General features: G+C 41.0%; 1 protein-coding gene across 1 annotated transcript in view; it reads right to left on the bottom strand.

Annotated features, from left to right (window-relative positions):
- Nucleotides 1-21,204, bottom strand: part of LOC126108684 (protein DDI1 homolog 2-like) — a 152,272-nt gene that overhangs the window by 89,853 nt on the left and 41,215 nt on the right. The window contains exon 4 of the mRNA XM_049914003.1: nucleotides 3,539-3,666. Within this exon, the coding sequence (XP_049769960.1) occupies nucleotides 3,539-3,666 (128 nt within the window). The remainder of the gene's footprint in view (nucleotides 1-3,538; nucleotides 3,667-21,204) is intronic.

The raw sequence follows: 21,204 nt of genomic DNA, 5'->3' as shown, positions 1-21,204 counted from the left end.
GTTCAATTCAACATGTCCATCAATTTTTGCTTTTTTTTCTGGGTGAGCACAAAGGACGATATCTCAAAAACATGTTTTGAATGAATAATTTGTAGTCACAGATGTAGGAAAACAGCTCTATTACCTTGTACCCACATACCACTTCCAATTTTTTGACGAGTTTTTACTTGCTGTGGTGCTGTAGTGCTGAGTTTCTTGAAAGGAGTATATAAGATGAACATCAACAAAAGCAAAACGAGGATAATGGAATGTAGTTGAATCAAATAGGGTGATGCTGCGGGAATTAGATTAGGAAATGAGACAATTAAAGTAGTAAATGAGTTTTGCTATTTGGGGAGTAAAATAACTCACGATGGTCGAAGTAGAGAGGATATAAAATGTAGACTGGCAATGGCAAGGAAAGCGTTTCTGAAGAAGAGAAATTTGTTAACATCGAGTATAGATTTAAGTGTCAGGAAGTCGTTTCTGAAAGTATATGTATGGAGTGTAGCCATGTATGGAAGTGAAACGTGGACAATAAATAGCTTAGACAAGAAGAGAATAGAAGCTTTCAAAATGTGGTGCTACAGAAGAATGCTGAAAATTAGATGGGTAGATCACATAACTAAAGAGGAGGTATAGAACAGAATTGGGGAGAAGAGAAATTTGTGGAACAACTTGACTAGACGAAGGGATTGCTTGGTAGGACATATTCTGAGGCATTGAGGGATCACCAATTTAGTATTGGAGGGCAGAGTTGAGGGAAAAAATCGTAGAGGGAGACCAAGAGATGAATACACTAAGCAGATTCAGAAGGATGTAGGCTGCAGCAGGTACTGGGAGATGAAGAAGTTTGCACAGGATAGAGTAGCATGGAGAGCTGCATCAAACCAGCCTCTGGACTGAAGACCACAACAACAACAATACTTGCTGTAACACATCTGTGATTTTTTAAGAACTGATGACATTCATTACGACAAATTATTGGATAAGAATTGTACTGTACATTTAATTTCCTTCACTTAAACAGATTTTTTACAAAGTATTGGAGAGGATTGTAATTTTTAATCATATCTGTCAATAACATGGGCTTTTGCTCACATTTTGGGGGTTTTAACACTTTCCTCAACTTCGCATTTGTTAAGTCTGGACCACGTGAAAACGTAAAATAGGGATTTCACTGTATTATTATTATTATTATTATTATTATTATTATTATTATTATTACTGTTTCACTTTACTACTACTACTACTACTACTACTAACAGTTTTTTTCTACAATCAGTGCTTTTTTAATTTGTTATTTTTAATTTTAATGTATTTTTTTTGTGAACAATTTCAATCATGTACGGAGTGTGATAAACTTTTAAATTTACATGTCTAATTATTTACAAAAATAGATGCCAATATTGCCCACCATATATGCTAATTTTGCCATAAATAGGTGCCAATTTTCCCAAAACTAGATGCTAATTTTCAGGTCTCTAGTAATGCTCCATTTTCAACAATGAGTCACCAACCCTAAACAATGCAGACTGTTTTTTAATTTTAAAGGTTCCACTGGGACAGTTGTTTGTTATCAAATATAAGCAGTTTACAAATGTGTAGCTACCACGCAATGCCAATTCAAGACCGCTTACAGCCTGAAATATTCATTTCAGACCATCAGTTTCTCATTTTGTGGTACCCAGTTTCAATTCTTTATGGTTTATGTCATTAGGAACATAAACAGTTGGATCATCCTGTATGTGTTACCCGCCATGTCCACACGCCTCGACAAGGAAGATCACGCATTAGGAGTAAGGACAACAAAGAAGCCAATCCATCTCCTGGAACACAGCAGTGTCACATTTTCTATTCTCGTAGAAGGTGCAACTGGATAACAAACAAGTCTTCTGTGACAAGATAGGTCCTGTTTGCATGGAGGTGATCACTGTACCAAGCTCACACCTGTTTCATCAGAAGATTTTCCCTGATATCTCAAAGTTGATATTGCAAGTTTCCTGAATCAAATTTTGTGGTATGTGTAAGCAAGATTTCCTTTAATAGTTTTCATGGCCACAAAAGACATTTTTTTGAGCTTCTGTGTCGCTAATCAGTGACTATTCCAAGTACCACTAGGCTTTATAGTTTGATCACCAAGTCTGTAATTCACAAGCTCTTGCCATCAATTCTGATTGATATAGTGGGACATCTCAGAAGCAAGCAGAGAAATTTTCAACTGTGATGCTTGTGAGCTTGTTTGTCATAGCCTGATGGATATCTGTGATATCTTGATGAAGCTTTCCTTTCAGTCACCTTTCCACCCCCAAAAACAAGAAAAAAATCACAAAGCGAGAGTTCGGGCTAGTATGTTGGGTGTGCCACGGTAGTAACATAATATATGGCCAGGTACATGGTAAGACACAAAGCAATATGGGGTCTCGCATTGTCACACAGTAAGAAACAGTCCTGAGAAAGGCACAAATCAGGGCGGCAATGTCGAATTGCCCGTTGCAAAAGTTTCAAGAATTCAATGTAAGAAGTTTGGTTTATTTCTTGACCTGGAGGAGCATACTCATGGTGAACCAATCCTTTACTATCAAAGAATGTGATCAAGATTGTTTTTGTTCTCAACAGCTGTCATATGACTTTTTTTCAAGGCTGGTGATCCAGAAATTCACCACTTCACGTGAAGGTCATATTGGTAGCACGAATTTTCATCCCAGCAATAGTTTTTGACAGAAATGTGGGATCACGTCTGGCTCTTTCCAATAGTTCAACAGAAAGTCTTTGTCTTTTCTCTTTCTGTTTGTCTGTTAGAGTGGAGGGACAGGTTTTGCGTTAAGTTTCCACTTCCCTAAATCTTCGCAGAAAATGTTGTGACACACTACACGATTCAAATTAAGTTCTTTTGATATTGCACGCACAGTTACATGACAGTCTTCTTGCAATAACTGCCTTCCATGCTGCACATTTGCACTAGTATTCCTGCAGACAGGTGACCAGTTCTGGGATCGCCTCGCACTGAATCTCTGCCTTCACAAGACCTTTTGTGCCACTCAAAAACACAACTTCTTGAAAGTGCCTCAGCCTCATATGCTTGCCGAATCACTGTCCACATTTCACTAGGGGTTTTTCCCAAGGTTAATGCAGAACTTAATTCTTTGTTCACAATCAGCATCCACCGTGTCACTGTAACTAATGTGCCGAGAACCCAAACAGTGTTTATAAGCACTGCCCTGCCACCAAATGAGTTTGCAGAGAAACATGACCAAGATCATTTTGAGGATGCGCAGGTACCAGGTAACACAGAAATTCCTTGTTCCTTCTCAGTACTGCAAATTCAGAAATAATAAGACCTGTCCTGGAACTTTTCTGACAAAGGGAATATTTATGTCGGTTTTTTGCAGGTCTTACTGATCCGCAGTTCAGGGGAGAGATCTACCATTAAAAAGGGCCAAGCAAAGTACCTCGACCTAAAAAGGTAACTACATTTTTTAAGAGAGAATTTTTTGCTCTTTACCTAGAGCGCACAGTGTCTGACGACTTCCCCACTGCCTGGCAGACCCGGACTCACCATGTGGATGCGGCCGATTATCCGCTGCACTCCCACGCCCTTGGCGACGCCAGCCCAGCGCGTGTCCACCAGCCGCATTATATTGCAACGCTCTGCGCACGCCGCTGACATTATTGTCGTCTGTGCACCTGTTGGCATGGCAGCAAGAAATCACTGTCAGAAGAGCCAGAAAGGATATTTTCTTAGAAATCTGAGAGAGTGAAAGAGCAATGTTAAGGATAATAACACAATGACATGTACAACTGAAATATAAAATAAAAATACTAATGTCAAACATTATGTGGCTAAATGCTGATTGTAAATTTCTTAAAAATGTCTTCCAACTTCTTTCCAACAACAATATAGAGAAAGCACAATATACAGTGACCCATTATACTTCAGGATACACAACTGAAGTAGGAGGCACGCACTCAGATCTTGAGCACTAAATTATCATGGATGATTCAGCCACTACACACATTAAACCACGTATCAGTTAGATCCTATCTTTGTACTATGCTTTCTTCCACTCTCTCATGGCATATGAGGCAACTGTCCCACTGCACAAACAATTTTCATGTGGGGAAGAAACACAGTGAGGATTACAGGCATTAAAAGCAGAAGTTCAAGCTGACTACACCTACATACATATTCTGAGCTCAAACATAATAATGACAAAACATTGTTCAAATGGCTCTGAGCACTACGGGACTTAACATCTGAGGTCATCAGTCCCCTAGAACTACTTAAACCTAACCGACCTAAGGACATCACACATATCAATGCCCGAGGCAGGATTCGAACCTGCGACCGTAGCAGTCACGCGGTTCCAGACTGAAGCACCTAGAACAGCACGGCCACACCGGCCGGCTAATAATGACATCCTCCATGACAACCAGCACGGATCCCGAAAACACCGCTCATGCGAAACACAAATAACAGCTTTCTTTGGATCAAAGCAGTCGGGTAGAAGTAATATTTCTTGAAACTTCCTGGCAGATTAAAACTGTGTGCCGGACCGAGACTCGAACTCGGGACCTTTGTCTTTCGCGGGCAAGCGCTCTACCAACTGAGCTACCCAAGCACGACTCACACCCCACCCTCACAGCTTTACTTCTGCCAGTATCTTGTCTCCTACCTTCCAAACTTTACAGAAGCTCTCCTGCGAACCTTGCAGAACTAGCACTCCTGAAAGAAAGGATATTGCGGAGACATGGGTTAGCCACAGCCTGGGGGATGTTTCCAGAATGAGATTTTCACTCCGCAGCGGAGTGTGCGCTGATATGAAATTTCCTGGCAGATTAAAACTGTGTGCCCGACCGAGACTCGAACTCGGGACCTTTGCCTTTCGCGGGCAAGTGCTCTACCAACTAAGCTACCCAAGCACAACTCACACCCCGTCCTCACAGCTTTAATCCCACCAGTACCTCGTCTCCTACCTTCCAAACCTCACAGAAGCTCTCCTGTGAACCTAGCAGAACTAGCACTCTTGAAAGAAAGGGTATTGCGGACACACGGCTTAGCCAATGCCTGGGGATGTTTCCTGAATGAGATTGTCACTCCGCAGCGGAGTGTGCGCTGATATGAAACTTCCTGACAGATTAAAACTGTGTGCCGGACCGAGACTCGAACACGGGACCTTTGCCTTTCGCGGGCAAGTGCTCTACCAACTAAGCTACCCAAGCACAACTCACACCCCATCCTCACAGCTTTAATCCCGCCAGTACCTCGTCTCCTACCTTCCAAACCTCACAGAAGCTCTCCTGTGAACCTAGCAGAACTAGCACTCTTGAAAGAAAGGGTATTGCGGACACACGGCTTAGCCAATGCCTGGGGATGTTTGCTGAATGAGATTGTCACTCCGCAGCGGAGTGTGCGCTGATATGAAACTTCCTGGCAGATTAAAACTGTGTGCCCGACCGAGACTCGAACTCGGGACCTATGCCTTTCGCGGGCAAGTGCTCTACCAACTGAGCTACCGAAGCACGACTCACACCCGGTACTCACAGCTTTACTTCTACCAGTACCTCGTCTACTGCCTTCCAAACTTTACAGAAGCTCTCCTGCGAACCTTGCACAACTAGCACTCCTGAAAGAATTGATATTGCGGACACACGGCTTAGCCAATGCCTGGGGATGTTTCCTGAATGATATTTTCACTCCGCAGCGGAGTGTGCGCTGATATGAAACTTCCTGGCAGATTAAAACTGTGTGCCGGACCGATCCACCACCAGACTGCACAGCGCCTTGTTGCCAACCTGGGTGCAGGGCTTAGTGGGGTCTGCGCCACACTCCCATCTGAGTATAATTGGCAGCTCTGTCACTGCACTGTCCTTTTATATCGTGTATGCGATACTACCGCAATCTGTAGATGTACGTATCACCATCCAATGACATTTGTCACCGCAGTGTATTTTCTACATATACCATACATTTTTAATGTCTGACAAACACAATGTACGGTCATTACATCAACACCAGTCAAACACCATTATTAAAATAATCTGATGTACAAAGCAATTTCAAATGTCTGATTACTTTAGAAATGAATTACTGCATTAAGTATTTGATGTTAAGCATGTAAAAGGGAAAATGTTTAGGTAAGTTTAGAGAAGTTTACTCACCGTATGGTGAGTAGCAATCCACCCTTCTCATAATATTGCCATTATTCCATTTCCACATTTTGATAAAGTTCAAAACTGCTATAATTATCAAACACTGGGTGAATATAATCTGTGTAATTTGCGCCCCGTTTTAAGTAAAAGCTAGTTTTTCACACACGAGAATGTTTATGATGTCATCTGACTTGAACTAGGTGTCAGATAAAGATATCACTAAGACGGTAAATGTCCGCCCCTGGTAGCTGAGTGGTCAGCGTGACAGACTGTCAATCCTAAGGGCCCGGGTTCAATTCCTGGCTGGGTCGGAGATTTTCTCCGCTCAGGGACTGGGTATCGTGTTGTCCTAAGCATCATAATTTCATCCCCATCGACGCGCAAGTCACCGAAGTGGCGAACAGTCTGCCTGACGGGACGCCCTAGCCACACGACCTAGACTACATGGTAAATGAACACTATCTGCAAAATGTGTTGAGAATGAAGTTATGCATGGTGAGGTAATTTTACTGCAGAAAAAGTGATAGTGTAGCAAGTGATAAACTTATTTCCTTTCATAATTGTGTGTGTGTGTGTGTGTGTGTGTGTGTGTGTGTGTGTGTGTGTGTGTGTGGAGGGGTAGGGGAGAGGGGGATGAGGGGGTCAGCAAGAAAACGTTTCATGAAGTTTTGAAATTATACGTGAAGTTTGTCTGTAGTTGCTAAGTGCTCTCATCCTAAAATATAAGATGAATAAATATAGTCTGGGTATTTGTGTGCCTTCAGTTATGCTGCCTTCAGACAAACACGCAGTTTAATGACTAAATTTTATTATAAAATATTACCTCCTAATGAGGAGCTAAAAACATTTTATATTTTTAAATTTTGTCAATAATTACAAAAAAGATTGAAAATCAAATACCTATTGTTGATGAAAGCTACTAAATAGGCAACCTGTGACTGGGACCCTGTACCATGCACTGGGTTAGCTGTTTAATAATGCAGATGCTTTACCACAGTCATGTGAATCACAGTTTACTTAAAAATGAAAGAAAAGTTTGAATTGCACACATGTGATGTATAAATTACTGACACTGCTGACGATGATGAAATCAGTGTTATTTTAGAAGTAGAGCCGATATTTTGAAGAGTGAAGTCAAATGGCCTCTTGAAAGATGGAATTCCAGCAGAATTGTTCAAAGTCATTGGACGGAATGCAGTGAAGGTGCTGCATTCAATATGTCTCCCAAGGAAGGGAATTTCTAAAGAATGCTCAGATCACTGAACTACTGCACTTCTCACAAGCTAGCAAAGTCATGCTGAAAATCTTACAAAATAGACTTCGGCTGTATCTAGAGCGGGGACTACTGGATTTCGTAAAGGAAGAGGAACCAGAGATCAAACTGCCAACATTCAGTGGATTATGGAAAAGGCAAGAGAATAGCAGAAAGACACGTATCTCTACTTTATTCATTATGCCAAAGCCATCGACTGTGTCGATCACAATAAATTACAGCAGGTACTCAAAAATATGGGCGTACCAGATCACCTCATTCATCTCATACGGATTTTATATTCTACCAAGAAGCCACAGTGAGAACTATGTGTGGAACAAATAAATGGATCAAGATTCAGAAAGGGGTGCGGTAAGGCTGCCTATTATCACCTTACTTGTACAATCTGTATGCAGAGGAATGCCAGGCTAGATGAAGAAGAAACTGGAATTAAAGTAGCTGGGATAAATATAAACAACCTTAGATACGCAGATGATACTATACTGTTGGCAGAAAGTGAAGAAGAGTTAAAGACACTCTTGCTGAAGGTGTAAGAAGAAAGTGAAAAAGCTGGCGTTAGGCTGAATGTTAAGAAAACAAAAATTAAGGTAACTGCATCCATCATTTCATGGCATATAGGAGGACAAACAATAGAGGTAGTGTCTAATTTCAATTATCTCAGTTCCCAGACTTCTGCTGATGGTGACTGCAGGCACAAAATCAGGAGATGCTTGCTGCTGGGCAGAAATGCAATGTCAAACTTTGACAAGGTTTTAAGGAGTAGATATATAACTTTGGCAACAAAGATCAGTACTGTAAGGCTATGGTTTTTACAGCTGTGATGCACAGATGTGAGACCTGGACAATTAGAAAGGTGGAATGGCAAAGAATAAACTCCTTTGAATTGTGGTGTTGGAGGAAACTTATTAGAGTCCCATGGACTGCGAGTAGAATGAATAGGTCAATATTACGGCAAATAAAACCAGAGTGCTTCCTGGAAGATCTGATGCCAAAACAAAAGCTGACCTACTTTGGACATATCATCGTGAGAAGACATATTTGAATGGATAAAACAATAATGCTGGGGAAGACGGACGGCACTAGAAGAAGAGGATGTCAGAGGATGAGATGAAACGAAGGCATCGCAGAAGTAATGTGTTCCAACCTGGAGAGCCTATGAGAGAAACTGCACAGAAGAAATTGGCATTCTTTGGTTCATGGGGTCACAGATATTCAGAATCAGTTAAATGAACAGAGAGTAAACTAATTGGCCCCCCCCACCCCAAATAAAATCATGAAAGGAAAAAAGTTAACCGCTTATTATAGTTTCACTTTTTGCGCAGTAAAACTGCTTCAACAGACATGATGTTTTAATTCATCTGTTCGAGTCTTTTCTTCTCATCCCACTAGCAAGTCTCCCCAGACCTCGGGTTCTGGGTTATTTCTCCAAACTCTACCCATCGTCCTAAACCTCCCAGTTCCTTTCCCTTCATCCATCTTCCTTCCCCTTCAGCCCTTCTGCCGAAAGAAGGGGCCATTCGCTCCAAAAGCTTCCGTAAGAGTAACCTTTTATTATGTGTGTGTTCACCTGCTGCCCCTTGGTGAGTAGATTTCTTACATAACAAACACAGACTGATATTCTTCATTATTTGTGAATAACAAATATTATCCAAAACTTTATTGAATTACAGAAACAAAAACACTTATGTGTGATCTGTAAATAAAGTGTTACAAATAAAACACAAATTTAAAATCCAATGCCATTTATTCCTCTATTCCATTGTCATCTACTTAAAAAAATAAAAAACAACATATTTTTTTTTTGTTTCTTTTACATTTGTTTTCAGAAAAACTCCTTTCACACACATCTCATGAAAAAACCCAATTTTATTTTCGAAGATATGTTTAAAAAATAAGTTCTACACATGCAAAGAAAATAGTGCATTTTATCTCCTGACTTCATCTTTATTTCATGATAACGATATATGACTTTCCACACATATTCCTCTTCAGTAAAAAATAAAAAAATTATCAATTCTGCTGTAGTTTCTGGCAAATATTTTTTTGTGATTTCACAATAGCTTCACTTCTCAAATCATATTCCAAATAAAATCTTCTTTTTACATCATAATATCATTCGAAACTCTTGACCTGCTTTCTCTGATATTTCTTTGGGTAAAAAAAAGTCTAAAGTTGATTGTAAGCCTCCCTTGGACATAGGGAGGAATACAGGTGAACTACTTATTTTTAAATCATGGGCAAAACATTGCTGCAATATTTGCAGTTGGTGTAGAAAGGCGAAAAACATCTTCCAATTGTCTCTCAAAACTTTCACAATACAAAAGCTGCCATTGTGTTTGAATACTCTTAACTCTTACATACTCGAATCCAGTGTCTCTTACGAAATTTTTCAATCTCACAGCTCTATGTCACTGTATAGATGCATGTCGTTAGGAAAAAAAGTTCTGTGTTCTCTCATTTTGCAGCACCGTAAACAAGAGAGACTGAATAATTATATCAACAAGACACCCATACAATCTTGGTAGCAGGTAGTTATAATTAAAGTTTAGCTATTCGGGGAGGTCCAGTGTGGGCTGTAATGACCGTATGCCAGCAGAACTTGGTCGATAAGCTAATGATGATTGTAAAAGCGATTTATACTGGAAAGGAACCGCTAAGTGCAAATCTGGCACTGTACATTATCTGCATAATGGTATGACATCCACATTGCCATCTGACAAGCCACAATGTGATTGAACAGCTTGGCTGTCAAGAAGGGAGACCACGCACTGTTATTGAAACCGTTTTGCAGCAATTACAGTAGTGCATTGTGGGAATATCGTCAACTGAACGGTCTGAGGAGAGGCTTGATGCCATTAAATGGTTTAAAAAATGTGATAATAAAATTCAAAAACAACGGGTGAGCTTTATGCGGCAACTGGATAAGGAAGGTGTCCTATCCCGGGAAGTTACTGAAAAGGTTGCCGCTGCTGTAACTGACCATGCAGCACATGTCCCATTAGTGTTCATGCCATGTACAGGGCTATTACAAATGATTGAAGCGATTTCATAAATTCACTGTAGCTCCATTCATTGACATATGGTCACGACACACTACAGATACGTAGAAAAACTCAAAGTTTTGTTCGGCTGAAGCCGCACTTCAGGTTTCTGCTGCCAGGGCGCTCGAGAGCGCAGTGAGACAAAATGGTGACAGGAGCTGAGAAAGCATATGTTGTGCTTGAAATGCACTCACATCAGTCAGTTATAACAGTGCAACGACACTTCAGGACAAAGTTCAACGAAGATCCACCAACTGCCAACTCCATTCGGCGATGGTATGCACAGTTTAAAGCTTCTGGGTGCCTCTGTAAGGGGAAATCAACGGGTCGGCCTGCAGTGAGCGAAGAAAAGGTTGAACGCGTGCGGGCAAGTTTCACGCGTAGCCCGCAGAAGTCGACGAATAAAGCAAGCAGGGAGCTACACGTACCACAGCCGACGGTTTGGAAAATCTTACGGAAAAGGCTAAAGCAGAAGCCTTACCGTTTACAATTGCTACAAGCACTGACACCCGATGACAACGTCAAACATTTTGAATTTTTGCCGTGGTTGCAACAGCTCGTGGAAGAGGATGCGTTCAGTGCGAAACTTGTTTTCAGTGATGAAGCAACATTTTTTCTTAATGGTGAAGTGAACAGACACAATGTGCGAATCTGGGCAGTAGAGAATCCTCACGCATTCGTGCAGCAAATTCGCAATTCACCAAAAGTTAACGTGTTTTGTGCAATCTCACAGTTTAAAGTTTACGGCCCCTTTTTCTTCTGCGAAAAAAACGTTACAGGACACGTGTATCTGGACATGCTGGAAAATTGGCTCATGCCACAACTGGAGACCGACAGCGCCGACTCCATCTTTCAACAGGATGGTGCTCCACCGCACTTCCATCGTGATGTTCGGCATTTCTTAAACAGGAGATTGGAAAACCGATGGATCGGTCATTTGAGATCACGATCAGCAATTCGTGTCACGGCCTCCACGCTCTTCCAACTTAACCCCACGCGATTTCTTTCTGTGGGGTTATGTGAAAGATTCAGTGTTTAAACCTCCTCTACCAAGAAACGTGCCAGAACTGTGAGCTCGCATCAACGACGCTTTCGAACTCATTGATGGGGACATGCTGCGCCGAGTGTGGGAGGAACTTGATTATCAGCTTGATGTCTGCCGAATCACTAAAGGGGCACATATCGAACATTTGTGAATGCCTAAAAAAACTTTGAGTTTTTGTATGTGTGTGCAAAGCATTGTGAAAATATCTCAAATAATAAAGTTATTGTAGAGCTGTGAAATCACTTCAATCATTTGTAATAACCCAGTACATGGTCAACAGTATGAAAGCTTTGTAGTCTATCTGAAACTGGTACCTGTACAAGATCCAGAACGCGCAGCAATGTTCGGAAATTGCTCTTTGGTTTCTCGTAGAGATCCAAGTTGATAACATGTGGCTGGGCAATATTCTATGGAGGGACAACTCACATTTTACACAATGAGGTACAGTGAATATACAGACCTGCCGAATTTGAGGTTTTGTTTAACTCATGTGTTGAGCACGAAGGGCCATTGCACTTGCCGTATGTGACTGTGTGATAAGGATTCACAAGCACCTTTAGCCACAATCCATTCTTCTTTGAGGAAAACACACCCAGAGGGCCTGACAGGTGTAGCACGACATCTACACATTATCGAGACCTCCTTGTACAGCGTGCTTTATTCTGTATTGTGCAAAAACAAGGGTTCTACGCATTTTGTTGGAACCGGAGAACATGAAGACAAAAACAGAGGAGTTAAAAGTGATTACACATTAATCCCAATCGGCGAAAAAGAAAAATGGAGTCAACAGTCTCTGCGTCGTTTTCTAAAATGGAAGGTCTCTCAGAGAGTAAACATAAATTGGAATGCGAGTGGTTAAAAAAAGGGCATTCAGTCAGGAAATGGCAAACTGTCAAACGTCGAGGGCAATTAACACAAAGTGGTGGGGGGCACCACTTAACAAATGCCAATGGCTAACAATGTCTTTTATAAAGCTTGAGGAAGCCTACCCTGGTGACACCGAATGATGGAGGGAGAAGGCCAAGTGAGGAAGGAAGAGGTGAACTGCAACATCTTGAAGCTTGGTAGTCACAGAGATGGGTTGGCTATGAATGTCATCCTGGATGAGCAGCACGACTCCCCCACGATATGGAATGCCGTCCTCAGGGGAAGGTCAAAGCGGACCGGGAACAATTGTGGGAACTCAATACGGTCATGAGGATGCAATTTTGTTTCCTGGAGGCAGAGAACAAGCAGACACTGCGATTCTAAGAGCAGGCATAAGTCCTCTTTGTTGGATCGAAGGCCACGAACATTCCAGGGGAGGAGAGTCATGACGAGGAAAGGGGAGAAGAGAAAAGATGAAGTCTTGTCACCTCGGTGGCTGCCAAGTGCCAACCTGCGAAGACTCACTGCTGCAGGGCGTAGAGGCTAGAGGATCCTGCTCCACGAGATCAACAGATGTGTTGGCAACAGTTGGCGGTGCGCAAGGAGTTGGTGACATCGTTGAAGACGATCTTTGAGTTGGCAAACGAGTAGACAGTTTGCCTTTGTTTGACTTCTTGGAGCCTTTCCAATTGGCAGAGGGAGACTCAGATGTTGGTTGGCCAGAGGGACATAGCAAGTCCCCGCGGGAGTATTCCTTCTGTCCTTTCCGGCCAGCAGGTGACTTTGCCTTGTGAGGCTGAAGTTTGGTGACTTATTGCAGAGCTGGAGGAGGAGATGGGGCTGCTACCATGACACTTGACGATTTTACAACCATCGAGCTGAATTTGAGGCCGCATGTCTGCAAGGCCACGGAGCAAGAAGTGGCAAGAACAGTACTGTAAGTAATCGATGGTAGAATGCAGGGTTTCCGAGTAGGCAGTAGCTCATGAGCAATGGGGTAAGGCGCTTTTTTCTTCCCCTGGATCTCCCGGACAGCCCGCTCATTGAGACACATGGGACAATCTCGGGAGGAGGCAGCATGGCCAACATCGCAGTTGATACAGTGCAGAAGAGGAGGTGGACAATCGCCCTCGTGAGCATCTCTACCACAGGTGACAAATCTGGCCGGGTGTCGACAGCACACTAGGGTGTGGCTGTAACGGTGACACTGGTGGCGGCGCATCTGGTTCGGAACGTACAGTGTGCTTGTGGTAACTTCATAATCTGCTTTGATCTTTGGCGGAAGCACCACTCTATCAAAAGTGAGAAAAAGAGAGCGTGTGGGTGCTAATGGAGGCATCTACCCTTTTCTTCACCCAATGGCTTGCAATCACACCCTGATCAGAGAGGTGTATTTGGATTTCTGTCTCAGTCACACAATCGAGCAGCCAAGTATAAACAACACCACGAGAAGAATTCAGTGCTTGATGGGCCTCGACACAAACAGGATGGCCACGGAGGAGCGAAGCTGCAAGCAGTAGCTGTGGTTGAGAATCAGAAGTGGTCTCCAAAAGCAATGTGCTGCACACACGACAGCAGAATTTCACAGGGCCAGCAATTGCATCAACATCTTTCTGAATAATAAACGGATTTACTGCAGCAAAGGACTGACCATCTTCAATATGTGAAACTGTGAGGAACCATTATGCAGCTGGGAGGGGCTTTGAATAATTAGCCTCATTCCATTTACGTTTGATACACGCCGACTGTAAAGAAGATGATTGGCTCATTGTGAGAAACCCCCCCATGATGGAGGGACTAATTGGCAATTTGGGAAGGTAGCAGCTCACGCAATCATTCCTCTCTGGGCCTGCCTGTACCAGGGATGCATGGTGTCAACCTGTGGCTGGGAATTACATGTTACCCATTCATCTGTTATGTGTGAGACGCATGGGCTGGGCTACAGGAATGCACAGGGAGGAAAACAAAAAAGAGGAACCTCAAATGCAGAAGCAGAGGAAGGATAGGAGAAGGGGAGCAAAGAAAGAAAAAAGGAACGAAAAACAGCATAGAGACTGTTCTGATAATGTTGTTGTTGTTGTTGTTGTTGTTGTCGTCTTCAGTCCTGAGACTGGTTTGAGGCAGCTCTCCATGCTACTCTATCCTGTGCAAGCTGCTTCATCTCCCAGTACTTACTGCAACCTACATCCTTCTGAATCTGATAATGACTACTGAAAATGCAGAACATGTTTCCAGAAACATCCCAGACATTTTCCCCAAGGGAGGGGAAAAAGACAAGCAAGGGCGTAGACATGCAACATGGAAGGGGAAAGATGCTGCAAAGGCTGGGTCCTTGTAGTAGCCAAGTACGAACCTGCCAAAGAGCGGTGAGCCCTATTTGGGGGGGGGGGCTCCTGCTTTGGAAGAGCGCAACTGTGTGGAAACCACTGTTTCTGTGAAAGATGGGACAATACTCATGTCGCTTGCCCAGTGAAAGATCTGTTTAATGCATCTACAATTAACCTACTATTTCCAGAGGTTTTCCAGTTGCATGGCGTGTAACATCAACTGATCTGAATCCGTGACATCTGGCTCTGGGGTTACCTAACAGAACGCCAGCGACACATTCAATCTCTACCTGATATGAAGGCCAGTGTACAGGAATATGTTGTCCAGATTCCACTGAAACAGTTGCAAGTATCTGTTGATCATGTCATCATACAGATGCAGCATCTCTTCAATGTTTCTGGTGATCATACTGAATAAATTGTGTAAGTGGCTGTTAATAATAAAATCAACATTACACGTATATCACTTGTTTGACGTGTTCTACCTACATCCCCTTCCCCATATATTACATATGGAAACATTTCCATCCGTCTCTCTTGCACTCACACCTCCAGATTTGCACCTGGTGACAAAGAAAATATTAATTATTTTTACAAGGGCAAATTGGTTGTGCATAAACGTATTAAAATATCTAGTAAGCTTCGCTGCCATACAATAATTACAGTCCATCCTGGACCTCCGTGAGCAGCTACACTTTACTTATATCCGCATGGTACATGTTGCTGATTAACAGTTTCTACTGGCTACATTCTCATTTCTGGCTATTTAGGTAGAGCACTTCTGCATCTAAGCAGAGAGAGGGAGGAAAGAACTGACAAATGCAGAGTCAGCCAAATTGTGCTGTGTCAGAAGCGTAACTGCTAAGGCTGACCTATCTGCCTAAGAAGTATTTTTAGTGGGATTTGTTACACTGTAAAGCAAGTAAAGCTGTGTTCAGCCTGAAAGTTGGTTTGAGCCCTCGTGTGCCCTTCACTTTCTCCCACCTCCGAACTAACCTGTACATCCAGTTAGAAGGGATCCCACAGATCAACATTTACTCTGAAATAAGGTGCAACTTAACTTGGTATTTTTCTCTTTGTTAGAGATGAAAGAAGTGATAACAAACAGAAAAAAACTGTAGGACCAGCGAAAAGCTGAACGCAAAACTTTTAGCTTTGTGGTTTAGAGCTTACCACTCCCCCTTTTTTTCGTCATTATATCCATCTGTTTGTCATCGTTTCTTTGAGGCATATTTATGTACAATCCATTAACACTTAGTCTGCAACTGACTGAATATTACGGCACTTGCGATAAATGAGAATCTGTGTTGGACATTACATTACGTCACACCAATTATGCTGATTTTCCACAGTGTCAAATGTATATTTAAGCCTTCTGAAAACATGTCAGGTCTGCAGGCTTCTTAGTTTTTGCTGCGATCGCCGAAGAGTAGAAGTGATAAAAATTAGTCATTTTTGAAATCTTTGTTACATTTCTTCTTTCGTAGGCACTAACTGAGTCTGTTCGTGTGCTCTGTACGCTTTTGTGTAATTTTGTGTTGAGAGTACACGGTGAAGAGGAGAAACATTCAGAGAAAATAATCTGTTAAGTCCTTGACAAGCCTACAGGTGATGAAAATGAAATACTGATAACAATTCAGATTACAACCCGTATGAAAATAGTAGTAATTCTATGTTTTTTTGGAGACAAGTTGATGCAAATATTTACCATATCAGTTTTGCAGATTGCATTGTTATGAAGGATTCTCCTGCAGGTAAATCAGAACACGGATCTGAGCATACGACTCCAGTGAGTGTAATGTGTGACTACATATCTCTCCAGGTTTCAATTTTATCACACTGCATTCCACTACGAACACTAAATTTTGTTTGCTCCTGAAAGTTGTGCGTTTCTTTAGATTGAAATTTGCTATGAAAGAAATTTAAATAGAAAGTTCACGTGCTTGCATATGTACTTTAAAAATTTAAACACCTTTTCAATTTTTTTCTGTGACAATTACTATTAAGCTGATGTTTCATCTGCATCTTCAGATTTGACAGTAGCAATAACAAAACATTTATATAAGTCCAATAAGCCTGAAAATGTTTTGCTATTCCAACTAAATATTTGTACATGAGTTGTAACGTCCAAAACACCACAAATTTCAGCCAGTCAACAGTCTATGCCAGCTACCAACAAGAACAGCACAGTGCTCACGAGTTATTTATCAAACACAAACCGCACTGAGCTAAGGTGACCAAACATTAGCCACAAAATTCGATACAACAATTAAACAAAGAAATACTGCAGCATTCCACGTTATTCGTTATATAAGTTACCAATAATTTATTTGTGAATAAATTTGTTTGAATAATTTACTTATTAGAATAATTGCCCACATAGAAGTTTATTCAAATAATGATCATCTTTGTTTAGCACTACACTTTACGCTTCCTTTATCTTTCTGTTCATTGCAGTTCCTATTATCCAACTGTCATGAGTCTTATTACTTCACCTGCTTGATTTACTCATGAAAGCCTATGTGTAGCTGGAACAAAGCTTTTCTCTTAATTACAAATGAAGTTGCATTTATATCTCATGACACACTCTTCAACATAAATCTTTTTAACTCTTAATTTGTACTCTCCAAGTTACGTCCCAATGTCAGTGCAATTTTTGCAGTAAACTGAATCCTTAGCCACATGGCAATTTGCCCAGCACTCTGTGAGAGTCGGTCATGTGATGCCAAGAGGGAGACATTGGCTGCACACTTGTGTGTGTGTTTGCATGCATAATGAGTGTCAGATAAATACTACTCGTGCAGACTCGCCATATGGATACAGTGCTCTAGTGGCAGGACCCTAAACTCCTTTCCAAGCCACTGACAGATTCAGTAATGAGTAGTGCAATGCTCTTCTTACAGTTGTCAACTAACAGTAGTAGTACATTGTGTGATCTAACATTTCACTCCGGCAGAGTGATTTGTAATCCTAAATCTACTTAGAAGATGAATGATGATCACTATCATTAAAATGTACACTAGTTTAGCAATTAAGAATAGAAAGCTGCTTGTGGGTTGTTTTGTCATGCGTTTTGCAAGTAACGCTTACCGTATTTACTCGAATCGAAGCCGCACTCGAATCTAAGCCGCACCTGAAAAATGAGACTCGAAATCAAGGAAAAAAACTTTTCCCGAATCTAAGCCGCACCTGAAATTTGAGACTCGAAATTCCAAGGGAGAGAAAAGTTTTAGGCCGCACATCCAAATCGAAACAAAGTTGGTCCACTGTAATATGAGACAAAATTTAGGTCGAATGAATGACTATACAGCTACAGTAGTTTGGTTCGAGTCTTTAAGCTTAGCAGTTAAGCTCTACCATGTAGCCATTGCTATGCGTCAGGTGCCCCGTCCGTATTTATACGGGTACCATTCCTTTTTCACGTGCTTCGTCTGGTTTGAATTGATTTCTTATTTTTCTTTGATCTGGTAAGTGCCGTTCTCTTTGTTATGGGTGTTTACGTCACTCTAAGCTGAAAATGCATTACTGTACTGTGTCATGCATTGTTTGTCGCATTCTCATAGTGAGTGTTTATGACCTGTCGCCGCTTACGGCATGGCTTGCTTTTGTGCGTGCTACCGCCGCTTACAAAAAAAAAAAGGAGGAATCGTCTGATTAGCGAAACAATGGCAAGAGACTGCTTGCTATTTGCTGTTACTTACACTGCTGCTTTCTTTGATAATGATCAACAAGAACCAAATAATAGACTGCGTATGATAGAAGATGTTCTGAACGAGAGTTTAGCGAAAATTTTTCTCCTGTTGAAAATCTTTGCAGACGCCTCTGCAGTACATTACATTCTGCACAGAAATTAGTCATCTTAGATTTAAAAATCTTGTCAATTGCTGCGCTTCATTTCTGACTGTATCACTATTAGGCATAAGAACAATATGAATATAAACATGACATGATATGTATATTATTCCGCGTTTGCTGTTGTCTCACTCTAGTTTCGTAGTTTATTAGGCAGACAGGATTTAAATGAGATAGCAGCAAACACGAAAGAATACATGCCAAATGTTTATATTCGTATTATTCTTATGGTGAAGAGAATACTGCATGTGATTCACATTTCATCAGGTTCCTATTAGCAACCATCTCTTCTCAGAGGTAGGAAAATTCAGAACGTAGATTTGGCCATATTGACAAACATCCCAAACAGTCTTGCCAGTCGGATTTTCGTAGTACATTGAAATTCTGCTACATTCGAAGATGAACAATATGGAATTTGTATTTACTTCATTGGATAATGTATGAAAATGCAGTGGTCGAAACTCTTTTTTTTTTCTTTCTTTCTTTTTTTTCCACTGACGCAGAGGTTTTGTCGCCAGTATTTATCTTTGTGCCTGCAAAGCATGCCTGTGTAGCGCTACATAATTCTATGGATGAAATTAGTTGTAGCGGCACCTACCAACATTTTTCAGAACTTCCGCTTACTTTGCACTCGATTCTAAGCCGCAGGCGGGTTTTTGGATTACAAAAACCGGAAAAAAAGTGTGGCTTAAATTCGAGTAAATACGGTATATGGACATATATACCTGAGACTGCAGTCGTGTGTGCGAGTTGCATTTGTGTGAATGTGTATGTGTGTGTGTGTTTGCCGTCGTAATTCTAATGAAGGTGTTACTGACCGAAAGCTACATTTGTATCAGTCTTTTTGTTGTGCCTACCTGCGACTCAGCGTCTCCGCTATATGGTGAGTAGCAACTTTCCTTTTCACAATATTGTTATATGGAGATATGCCCCACCTCTTAAAAACAGTATGACAGCGATCGTAGTATTTCTGTGAGTGCCGCTACTAGTGGGGGGGGGGGGAGGGGGGGGCTCTGTGTAAACTCTGTGAGATGCCATTCTGGTAACGCAGTGCACCACCGAGAAAATGCAAGTGCTGTCACAATTCTGAATGATACCACAGCAGAACACAGATACCTCTCAAAACTCTGATTAGTCTGAGGTCTAATATCAAACTGAACAGACAAGCAATGCTTCCTGTCACTAACTGTCGTAAAATTGTACATTGAGATGCAACACAGGCATTTGTTAAAAGCAGAAATACATTGCCTTAGTTTGTAGAAAGTTGAAGTCATTTGGAAGATTTTCAGATTCTAACACAGAGACAAATGCAATGGTGATGAAGCCAAAACATGTGGCACTGATGCGATCCACAGCAAAAAGTAGTTTCAACACAACAACAAATATGAATTTGGAACACACACACACACACACACACACAATACAACACAACACAACACAACACAACAGCCACGAGAAGGAAGTGACCACTACAGTACCTTGCTCGGTTCAGCCATATGGTGACGATACCAAACTCTGCAAGTCCATTTTTACAATATTTTAGCTTCCTTGCTTTGTAATTTTATTAATAATCTTGTCTTTTTTATATCCTCAATTTAGAAAGAGAAAAAGTGTTGTTGCAATATAGATGTAACATACTTCAGAGTAGAAGGAAAGTTATGTTAATTCTGTTTGGTGTAATTTTAAGCCATATGTGACATTGTTTTCAACTGCACAATTGTCCACTTCACTGTTTTTATAGATTACTTTTATGTACTTACTACAGGGTTATTCTGTGCCAAAGTAGTCTACAGGTTTCCATATGACCATCACAGATTTTGCTGACATTTTGTGTGAACAATCACACAAGTTCCCAGTGAACATTGGTAAAGTTCTACTTTTGCCAATTTAATACTAGCTGTGATTTAGTCATCTGTTTGACCCATAGAAAAAATTATTAACAGAGCACACGAGTTTTCAGCATCTTTGAAATGTAATATCTCTGGTAATATTTTCCTGAAAGAAAAAAAACTACATCATCTAGTACAACTTTTTGCACCCTTCAAAGCAAAATAATTGAACAAAAAAAATTTCCGAGTGATTTGCATTTGGATAATTTGAAGCAAAGTCAGCCAAAAAAATAGACGCTTGAAAAAATTTGAAGTTTTAGCTTTTTATATCTCAGAAGTAATTGCTGAATACTCCTGAAACCGTGCACGTAATAATTTACCAAAATAAACATTCTCCCATTGCTTTCCAATGGGTGCAAATTGGGGGCAAAGTCAATGATTTTTTTAAATAAGCCAAAAATGGCTATTTTTGCCCACATTTACAAAAAAGTCTTCTGCAAACTCTTTTAAAACATTTTTATTAGAAATATCATACCCTAATCTACTTAAAAACTATGCTTGATTTGCAATGAGAGCATAAAATACCCTAAAAAACAATGAGAAGGTGGAGGTGCATTTAAAATGAGCCCATATTCTGGTGGTACTAAAATCTGACATCTTTTATTATGTTCTACAATTGTTCAGTACTCTCTCGGGAAGGCAATATAGTCACCTTCTTGATGACTAGGAAATGAAATCAAGTATGAATAACTCTAAGAACTACATAAAGAGGGGTTTCTTTTGTCACTACTCATTGTGACACTTTTCAGTCTGTTTTTCTGCTATAACTACAGAATCA

Source organism: Schistocerca cancellata, chromosome 11 (genome assembly GCF_023864275.1).
Source record: "Schistocerca cancellata isolate TAMUIC-IGC-003103 chromosome 11, iqSchCanc2.1, whole genome shotgun sequence".
Taxonomy (NCBI): domain Eukaryota; kingdom Metazoa; phylum Arthropoda; class Insecta; order Orthoptera; family Acrididae; genus Schistocerca; species Schistocerca cancellata.
This window is presented reverse-complemented; position numbering and strand designations above follow the sequence as displayed.